The sequence below is a fragment of the Borostomias antarcticus genome (genome assembly GCF_949987555.1).
Source record: "Borostomias antarcticus genome assembly, chromosome: 11".
Taxonomy (NCBI): Eukaryota; Metazoa; Chordata; class Actinopteri; order Stomiiformes; family Stomiidae; genus Borostomias; species Borostomias antarcticus.
This window is the reverse complement of record NC_140244.1, coordinates 19509163-19520027: the sequence shown is the minus strand read 5'-3', so window position 1 is coordinate 19520027 and position 10865 is coordinate 19509163. Positions and strand designations below refer to the sequence as shown.

The 10865-nt window shown below is 51.3% G+C and overlaps 1 protein-coding gene across 1 annotated transcript; it reads left to right on the top strand.

Moving 5' to 3' along the window:
- Positions 1–1028: 1028 nt before the first annotated feature.
- On the top strand, positions 1029–10865 carry LOC311315631 (prickle-like protein 2; the record flags this gene model as incomplete). Its single annotated transcript, XM_084446325.1, has 8 exons — positions 1029–1208; positions 4710–4823; positions 5006–5143; positions 5675–5878; positions 6214–6400; positions 7761–7915; positions 8353–9136; positions 9877–10865. The coding sequence occupies exons 1-8, from the start codon at positions 1077–1079 to the stop codon at positions 10863–10865; spliced, it is 2703 nt and encodes a 900-aa protein (XP_084302451.1). The 5' UTR covers positions 1029–1076.

Here is a 10865-nt window from a genome sequence, read left to right as displayed (position 1 = left end):
ATATAGGGTTGAGATTTAAGGTAGATAGGGTTGAGCGTTGAGGTATATAGGGTTGAAAGCTCAAGCTCCTGTGCTAATAAGTATCAAATTTGCTCCCTTAATTAATTGCTGTTCAATTTCATGTTTGTGGTGATGGCAGCATTACCTTCTGCTGTTCATCTTTTACGCATTAGGTGATCCAGCTGTTCTGCTCCCCGGCCACAGCAGCCCTACATTTCTCCCATTCTCCCCTGATGGGAATGATTCATTCTCTCATCCAGGCCCATTATAATGCACACTCACACTCAACAAGATTCAAGATTACTTTATTTGTCACATGTAATGTACGGTGTATAGTCAATGTGAAATGTTAATGCCAACTCCAAGATTATGGCCAATATAAATAAACTCCAATAGTCAATTTACAAATTACACATTTACAAGTTACACATTTACAAATACACCTTAAGTACAATTTCTATACAGTATAAAGATAGGTAAGATAAGATAGATACCAGTCTGGATGGACTATGTACATGCTATATGAATGAATTATAGCTATAGCATGTACTGTACATAACACACCCATGTATATGCATATGAATGAATGAATAACCTGCCCCCCCCCCCCCAGGTCATTCATTCATTCATATGGATATACATGGGTGTGTTATGTACAGTACATGCTATAGCTATAATAAATAAACTTTCCACAGCACATACAATATACAGCACTTTTTGGCTTAAGCCTGGCTATTTCTGATACCCATGGCTGCCTCGTGGATCTCATCTGTATGGTTAGCGTAGCAGTAGTGTAGACTGATACTGTCATAAACCTTGGATGCACTTGACTGTTCATTAGATGCCAAGCCCAAGTTGAATGGAGCATGATTGCTTCTAGTAAAGTGTATGCTGTATACCACAAGGAAAACTGAACCTCCGGTCTCTGGATGCTGTCTAGAATACCGATTACTGAAACGCCTCTCTTTTCTCGCGCTCTGACTCTCTCTCTCCCCCTCCCTCCCTCCCTCCTCATCCTCTGCAGGAAAATCTGTGTCCATTGTTAGTGTCAACGCAAGGAGCATGTTGTGACGGCCATGCCTCTGGAGATGGAGAAGAACATCACCAAGCTGATGTATGACTTCCAGAGGAACTCCACCTCTGACGACGACTCTGGCTGCGCCCTGGAGGAGTACGCCTGGGTGCCCCCCGGACTCAGCCCTGAACAGGTAAGCACACCCTCCATCTCCCGACACCCCGACCCCTACACATCCCTGGCCTTTGAGTCTCCTCTCATCCAACCAAGCACCCATGAACAGCTATGGCTGTGAGGCGATTTGGGCTTAGTGGCCAAGTTCGGTATTGCAAGTCACGTGACGACTTTTTCCTATAGACATGCATTGGGAAGGAAACAGCTGTCCGGTCTCCAGAAATGTTTTATGGGTATCACGCAAAGTCAAAAAGGACTGTGAATTATCAAGTTTGAAATCTTTGGGTCCATTTTCCTTTGGAGCCACAGGAGGTAGCTCAGGAGGTAGAGCGGGTCGTCCAATGACCGTAGGGTCGGCAGTTCGAATCCCGGCTCCTCCTGTCCATATGGTCAATGGTCACAAGGTCAATGGTCAATCATCACGACCCACAACAGAAAATGAGACTACTATTCCTAATTCTCGCTGATTCACTGATTGAAAAGGGTGCAGGACAACTGTCTTTAAAATGCCCTTTATGTTCCTGTAGTCCCAGCAAACACACAACGTCAGGGAGAGGTTCAGATCATGTCTTAATAACGTCCGTCGGTCCAGAACCCTGTTTGTACGTCTGCTGGACCCCTCAATATTCAAACGTCTGGCTTGGACCCCTCTAAGATGTCTGCGGACGTGCAAAACGGGTTCAATATCTGAACGTAAAAAAAAAACATTCATTCTGGCTCCTAATTGGATGTCTTTGGATGTCCGAAAAAGACAAAAAAGACATCTAAAAGACGTCTTTTAGACGTGTCTTTGCTCAGTGGGGTGCCACATGAGAGAGAAAGACAAGAGAGAAAGAGAGGGAGGGAATGAAGCATAGATAATTAACTGTCAAACATTTCATGGAAGAGTAATTGGGAATAAATTAGTCAAATGTCGCAGGTGACACAGTGTGAGCAGAGAGGGCACAATCTAATGACATAACAACCATGACCAGCCCACAAAGATGAGGTAATAGACAATTACTTTGTCTGAGCGGCATAATGATGTACACAATATATTTGTAATGATTCAGTCTTTTTTACATGGGACTTGAAACAACATGAATTTGTCATGCAATTAGATTGCTAAATTGTTTGGAAATGTATGTGTTATGTATATACAGTACAGTGTAGTGTGTGTGTGTGTGTGTGTGTGTGTGTGTGTGTGTGTGTGTGTGCGCGCGCGTGCGTGCGTGCGTGCGTGTGTGTGTATTATAAAATAATAATGAACCACTCTCAGTGCTCTACTCAGGAGCTCTCACATCCAGGTTCTCAGTTGATCAAACACAACAATGGGTCTTCTGTGCTCTGCGCAGCCCTAGTACAAGGACAACAAGGCTGGACTATATTATATAATATCGCTTTATACTCGAAGATCATTGAAGGCAGGATACTATTAAACTGGGCAGTAGTGTGGACATGATGAGTCTTTCCCCATCCAAGGCGTCTGTCCAGATGATGTCTCGTGCTCTGTTTCGATCTGTCTGGAGTTAAAAAGCCCCTGTGCTCTGAATGCAGCAGAGCTGTGGTGGCTGTCATGCAGAGCGCCTCCCGGAGGGCTGTTAATAGATGACAGGCAGGCTTGATGATGGGCATTTTCTCCAGGCAGCCATCTTGACAGGATGCTGAAGGACGTGGCCGCCTCACCATCCACCGACAGATGAGGGCAATCAAGGCTGGCTGTTGAATGAGAGTGGGCTAGAAGTTTGTTCAGCTTACCTTAAATTTGTATTTGATGAATGAAATCACCCGTTTTGTTAGGAATAAGAAACCCCTAGAATTAGAATGTTTTTTTTACAAAGGCACCAAAACTGATCAGAGGTATGGGACTGGCTAAATTCCAATATTATTATTGGGCCTTTAATGAGCAAGCTCTCTTTCTGGGATCGGGCGTCCAACCAGCCAGGCTGCAAACTGAGCAGGCTTTATATCACCCTGCCTCTCCTACAGCACTGGTATTTCCTTTCTATCCCACTGGATTTTGCAAAAACCAATCCTGTTATAAAACAGTCTCTTAAAATCCGGACTAAAATAAGACAGCATTTTGGACGGCATAGGAATACACTCCTTGCTCCTCTGAATGCAAAGCACCATTTCCATCCCACTCCTTTCAATTATGGACTCGTAATGGCGTAATGAAAATGTAACATAATTATATTAATGGAACATTTTTTCACTTTAAAATTACTTGGCAGCTAATTAAATCTGCCTCAAATCCATTTCGTTTGCTTTCTGCAAATTCACAACTATATTAGATCCAATACAACTAGGACTACCTTTCCTAGTGCACCCAGTAGGGTACCACTTTACATAACAGCTCAGTATTAACAGGGTAATACCATGGCAACTACCATTAACTAATAGTAGTTACCTGTTTAGTTAACTACATTATTATTAAGAAATTACCAGCAAATACCAGTAGTTCCTAGAAGTAGTTACCTGTGTAGTTACCCCCAATCCCCATGATTTGTTACATGGAAACAGAGAAGTAGTTTCTATGTAATTTCATGGAATCAGATCTGGAAAATGCAACATTGTTAGTATCTATTTAATTCCTTGGTTATATCCTTCCTAAAATCCCAACTAAGATCATGATTTGCTACCTGGGAACAGATATGGTAGTTTCTATGTAATAACATGGAATCAGAGCTGGAAAATGCAACAATACCTGTTTCTATTTAATTATATGGTTATATACTTCCTATTCTGAGTAGTCTCACTACGGCAAGAACTTCTGTGAACAAACTATGATATTAATGGACACCAATGAGAATCCAGTCGGATTTTCAACCGGATGACAATTGGCCCGCGCAGATAATGGGCTGGATTGACAATTAATGAAAGTCCAAAAAATTAATGGTGATGAATGGCCGTTCATGTTTGGGCAGTCATGGACCTGCCCTGTGATTCGGATCCACTCCAAAATGTAATGGGTTCTAAGTTGGCCCATGCTTCACCCCTCCACTGAGTTTCATGAAAATCGGTTTGGTAGTTTTTGCGTAATCTTGCTAAAAAACAAACGAACGGACGCAATATAACATGACCTCTCGTCCAGTGCTGTTCCTTGGGCAGCAAGGCTGTATCTACAGCAGGAAACGCTCAGCACTGTTTGGCCATGAGACTCTGTACAGACGCTTTCTCTTGCAGCCGTTCTGTCCAAGTGCAAAGTTAATGAAAGACAGCACCAACACAGACAAGGACGAATGCCATTGTTACAGCTTTCAAAACCTTAAGCCATTACAGCCCCTGCACTCTAGGTCTGAAGTGAGGCTCCATAATGTTTGCTAGAACGTTTTGCTGCTTGTCTGATCATGATCCTTTTAGGCGGGTAAAGCTGTGATGCCATGAAGAAGCTGCTACTTCCACACAATCACAAAGTATATTTCTGAGCAAACATTTAAGATCATCTGCTGTTATTAAACCAACCGTGTGTGTGTGTGTGTGTGTGTGTGTGTGTGTGTGTGTGTGTGTGTGTGTGTGTGTGTGCATTTGTGTCTCTCAGGTGCATCAGTACTACGGCTCCCTGCCCGAGGACAAAGTGCCCTACATGAACAGCCCCGGAGAGAAACACCGCATCAAACAACTGCTTAACCAACTGCCCCCGCACGACAACGAGGTACTAGACTCTCCACAACCCCCAAAAGACAAAGTGAGAAGTTAACAGTAGGAGTAGCCTATGTCCTAATGGGGTAAAAGACAGCCGGCAGCGATAGTCCAGCAGCAGCCACCAGAGCCTGAGCTGAGCCGAGTTGAGCCGAGCCAAGCCGAGCTGAGCCGCTGTGTTGGTGTGCTCCTCAGGTGCGCTACTGCAACACCCTGGACGAGGAGGAGAGGCGTGAGCTCAAAGTGTTCAGTAACCAACGCAAGAGGGACAGCCTGGGGCGCGGCAGCGTCCGCCCCTTCCCCCTCACCGCCAGCGGGGCCGTGTGTGAACAGGTACGGGCCGTGAACGGGCTGTCCGTCGTCACGCTCGTTGACGGTACTCGCTCCCGCTGGCGCTTATGAACTAAGATGGCAGAACTGTAGCCAGGTTATCTCTCTCCTGTCTTAAGCCTGGCTTTTGATATTACATCAGAAGGTTGGGAAAAGCAGCCCTTCGGTGCCAAGACCATGCACTTTAAATGTTGAAATGATTGGATTAGTGCCGCCCTGGTGGCTCAATGGGTTGGGGCATGTACCGTGTGAAGGCTAGCCTTTGCTGTAGTGGCGTGGGTTTGAATCCGGCCCACGCCCTTTCCCCTCTCTCTCTCCCACCTTTCCTGTCTGTCCTTCAACTGTCCTATCCAATAAAGCAGCAATGCCCTAAAGAATATCTTTAAAAGATTGGATTATTCATATTGTGTCACTGATGTTTCTCCCACCTCCCACGTTCCCCTCTTTGCTCGTTGTCCTATCCTCTTCCCGTTCTACCTCTTTCTTTCGACCCCTCCTGCCTTACGTTTTTCTCCATCCCTCTCTCTCCCAAAGTGCGGGGGGCAGGTCAACGGAGGGGACATCGTGGTGTTTGCGACGCGGGCGGGCCACGGGCTGTGCTGGCACCCTCACTGCTTCGTCTGCAGCACGTGCGAGGAGCTCCTGGTGGACCTCATCTACTTCTACCAGGATGGGAAGATCTACTGCGGCCGACACCATGCCGAGAGGCTCAAGCCGCGCTGCTGTGCCTGCGATGAGGTGAGTACACTTCCCCCCCGAACCCCCCCGGAGGGACTGGGGACCGGAGGTGAATCCACCCCCCCCCCCCCCAGTGGAAACACTGCACTGTTGGTCTCCGTGTTGCAGATGACGTCTCTCTCGATGTCTCTCTGTGTCGCATGTCACTTGCGCCGACGAGAGATCTCTCTCTGTGTCACACGTCACTTGCACCGACGAGAGATCTCTCTCCGTGTCACACGTCACTTGCACCGACGAGAGATCTCTCTCTGCGCCGTAGCAGGCCATTTCTCACCAAGAGATCGGAGTCGCGGTTCGTCCTTCGCCGATGAGCGCGATGTACCCGTGTGTTGCAGATCATCTTTGCTGACGAGTGCACCGAGGCGGAGGGCAGACACTGGCACATGAAGCACTTCTGCTGCTTCGAGTGCGAGGCCACCCTGGGAGGTCAGCGCTACATCATGAAGGACGGTCGGCCTCACTGCTGTAACTGCTTCGAGTCCCTCTACGCGGAATACTGCGACGCCTGTGGAGAGCACATAGGTACATTCTACCTGTGTTTACTTCCCAGATAGCAATCCGATCAGGGCCATATACAGGCCAGATCTGGCACTTGTGGCTTAGTTCCGGCCCATATATGGCCCAGATCCGCTTGCTATCTGGGTTTCCTGTTTCTGTTCTGCGTTCTCGTCACAGTTCATATTAACCCGGTTCGGTAGAGTAGAAGCAAGCAGAAAGGCAGAGAACCTCAGATTTAGCACAGTATGGACACAATAACATTTGGGTATTATTAAACATGAATGCAATCGTGAGTGGAGAGCGTCTCCCGTGTCTCTGCAGACCTGCAGCTCTGCTGGGGAGACAGGGCAGCGCGGAGCAGAGCAGAGGAGGTCGATGGGGGGGTTATTATCCTCCCAGGACCCAGTCAGAATAGAGCAAACGGGGAGCCATTGAAAGCAGAAGACACCACGTTGTGTCCAGATGGAGGCTGTGAGGGATGATTCCTTCCCAGGGCTCTTGGCGGAGTGGGGGGGGTGCTCCAGTCAAACGATTCCCCTGCTATCATAAGGGTTACAGATGCAGGGTGCTGGGGTGTAAGATCACATACCAGCCACCCACAGGGGAATCAAGCCCAGTGTCTCTTTTATCCCAGTAAATATCGTTAGACTCTTGAGAGGGGCGTGTTTTGCTGATTAGCTGTGACTCCAAAACCAAATCATCCGAGACTGTGTGCTTGACAGTGTTCATTATAGACAAGTGCTACAATCATGCACTGGAGATAATGGCGTTCGCTCAGTCCTTTATGTTGCTCTGGTAATGCTACAAGTGTTGGCTGCAGACATCTTATGCACCAGCGTGTTTACAGATGGAACCAATAGATTAGATGGCCTATATCACTTTTTTCTCTCTCCCTCTCACCCCCTCTCTCTCTCACCCCCTCTCTCCCTCCCCCCTCTCTCTCTTCCCCTCCTTATCTCTCCCCCTCCCTCTCTCCCCCTCTCTCTCCCTCCCTCTCTTTCCCCCTCCCTCTCTCCCCCTCTCTCCCTCCCTCTCTCTCTCCCCCTCCCTCTCTCCCCCTCTCTCCCTCCTCCCTCTCTCACCCTCCCTCTCTCCCCCTTTCTCTCTCTCCCCCTCCTTATCTCTCCTCCTCTCTCTCCCCCCCTCTCTCACCCTCCCTCTCTCCCCCTTTTTCTCTCTCCCCCTCCTTATCTCTCCCCCTCTCTCTCTCCCCCTCTCTCTCCCCCCCTCTCTCTCCCTCCCTCTCTCCCCCTCTCTCTCTCCCTCCCTCTTCCTCTCTCTCCCTCTCTCTCCCCCTCCCTCTCCCTCTCTCCCCCTCCCTCTCCCTCTCTCTCCCTCCCTCTCCCTCTCTCTCCCTCTCTCTCCCCCTCTCTCCCTCCCTCAGGTATAGACCAGGGCCAGATGACGTACGACGGGCAGCACTGGCACGCCACCGAGGAGTGTTTCTGCTGCGCCCGCTGCAAGCGCTCTCTCCTGGGCCGCCCCTTCCTGCCCAAGCAGGGGCAGATCTTCTGCTCGCGCTCCTGCAGCGCCGGAGAGGTACAGTATGATGTTCGTCTTCCCCGAAACGGGAAACGGCCGCATGAATGGAAATCGACGTTTTTATTAACGTATTCACTAGGGATGTAACAATATATTGTGCCACAATATATTGCGATACAGAAATGTCACAATACGTATCGTCAAGGTGAAAACAGTGAACGCTGGCTACACAACGCTGGTAACAAACATGTCTTTTGTGTCTAGGCTTATCCATGATATTATAACAGTTAAGCTCTAAATTCACAAAGTGTATTGGAGTAGAGATGTGGAGAAATGCACTATTGGTGTGAACAGCAGCGCTACTGCAACGCTTCACACCTGCCCTTAGTGTATCGTATCGTATTGTTATCGTCAACCCAATATCGTGTATCGTATCGTGAGATTAGTGTATCGTTACGCCCCTAGTATTCACTTTAACCCATGAATCGTAACAGGACCCGGATGAGTCAGACTCGTCTGACTCCGCCTTCCAGAGCGCGCGCTCCCGGGAGTCGCGCCACAGCGCCAAGATCGGGAAACACGAGCGCCGTGGCGCCGAGCAGGACCGCCGGAGCGCCGAGGCGCGCCAGGCCCCGCCGCCGCCCATGCCGGACCGCCTCTCCGCCGAACTGGACCCCCTGTCTGTCCAGATGGACCGTTTGAGCCTCTCGTCCGGCCAGACCCCCAGCAGGACCCCCAGCCGCACCCCGAGCCGTGCTCCCAGCCTGAACCAGGTGTGGATGAGCCGGGACGAACCGTACCCCCCCGCCTACGAGGGCGCCCCCCGCGAGCCCTCCCCCACGCCCCTGCAGCTGCTGGGCCAGTGCAACAACAGGCAGGGCTACAACCCCAGCCCCAACCCCCACCCTCCGGCCCAGAGCCCCGTCAACCCAGCGAACAGACCCGAATCCTGGGCCAAGGAGCAGGGTAACATCAAGAGGACCCCCATGGCCGCCCTGAGGGGCCACTCCTTCAACGAGAACTGGATCCACCACAGCCAGGATGAGTTCAGGCCCACCAAGCTGCGCACGCAGATGAGCTTCAACGAGATGTCCAGCCAGGGCCAGGGCTTCTCCGACAAGAGGAGCATCAGCCTGCACGGCTTCCAGAGGGACAGCCGGCCCCCACTGACCAGGACCAGGAACCCCATCAACGGCTTGGGCTTCAACGAGCCCCTCACCCCCCTGGAGCAGACCCCCCATGGATCCATAGAGTCCCTCACCATGTCCAACGCTACAGGTACAGAACACTCCCCTGAAGGAGTCAAAGGTAGGAGTATGGTGACCAGGAGAAGAATAGAATAGATCAGTCATGCCTCCATATTGGTTTAGCATTTGACAGTATTTATTAGGCCCATATAAGCGTCTTTGGCGGTACGGTATGGTCTTATCTGACAGATAAGAGAACAGAACCACAGGTGGAGGCAGCAGCAAAGCAATAGCAAATGCATTTTGTGACGCACATGTAAGGTTTTCCCTATTAGTGTAAGTGTGTAAGGGCCACGTGTGAACATTGGCGATTTTTGCCAGCTGACCGACAGCTGAGGTAGCCAGTGACCGCTCCTTGAGACTCTACCGCCCGGACTAGCTTTGCTCATTTAAAGCAGTAAATCAGATACCTTTTAGATTTAGATTCAAATGTCAACATACAGCACAAGTAAACGCAGTTTAGAATCCAAACAGAGTGCAAATTACATTAATAATAAGTGCAGGTGCAATATACAATCTACAATGTACAGGTGATAGAGTATGATAAATACAGACTAGATATGCAGATACAGCAGTAAAGTGCATTCTATATACAGTAAAGGTATGCAGGTATTATATATACAGTGAAGGTATGCAGGTATTGAGTAGGCAGGAATATGAGCAAGTAGGCAGGAGTGCAGGTATATAAATAGCGAATAACAGGTATGTACCTCCTCCCTCACAGACCTCACCTGTGTGTTTGTGCCCCCCCCCCCCCCCCCCCCCCCCCAGGTAATTCTCTGGACGGGGCCAGTAAGCGCCAGGAGCATCTGTCCAGGTTCTCCATGCCGGACCTGAGTAAGGACTCTGGTGTGAACGTGTCTGAGAAGAGCAACATGGGCACCCTCAGCTCCTCCGTTCAGTTCCGGAGCACCGAGTCCTTGTCTTGCTCCCGGCCGTACGAAAACATGGACGCCCATCTGAGAGTGGGCTACCCTCTGCAGTACTGGGAGGCCCCGCACCCCCTGGCCTTCGAGGGCAAAGGCGGCGTGTCTCTGGTGGGCAGCAGCGGTAACCTGCGTCTGGCCGCCGTGGGCGAGAGGACGCCCCGGCGACGGGTCAACGCGCCGGAGCCCCTGTCCCAGCAGCCGCCGCCGCCACCGCGCCGCCGCAAACACCACCGCGGCAACCACGGCGACGGCCACCACCGCGCCGGGCGCCACCACAAGCGCTCCCGGCGCTCCCGCTCCGACAACGCCCTGCACCTGGCGGCCGATAGGCCCAGCCACGCGGCGGAACCGCCCCACCGCCGCGTCCAGGAGGACTACGACCGCTTCCCCGCCGGCCGCGCCGCCAGGGAGATGCTGATCCTGGGCGGTCCGGGGGTCTACAGACAGCAGCCGTACCGGCCCTGCCCCCGCACGACCTCTGACCTCACCCTGCAGCACGCGGCCGGGGGCGGGGCTCAGCCCCTGGGGTTGGGCGGGCCGAACTGGGGGGAGGGCTATGGCGAGGTGGGGGGCGACCCCTGGTGCTCCAGCTGCTCGTCGTCGTCCGAGTCCGAGGAGGACGAGGGCTACTTCCTGGGCGAGCCCATCCCCCGGCCCGTGCAGCTGCGCTACCTCAACAACGAGGAGCTGCGCCATCGCTACAGCCCCTCCGGCATGGGGGGGCACCCCGGGGGGCACCCGCCCCTCCACGGGCAGCACCACCACGGACAGCTGCACGGACAGATCCACGCGCGCCAGAGGAGGAAGAGCAAGAACTGCATCATCTCCTAG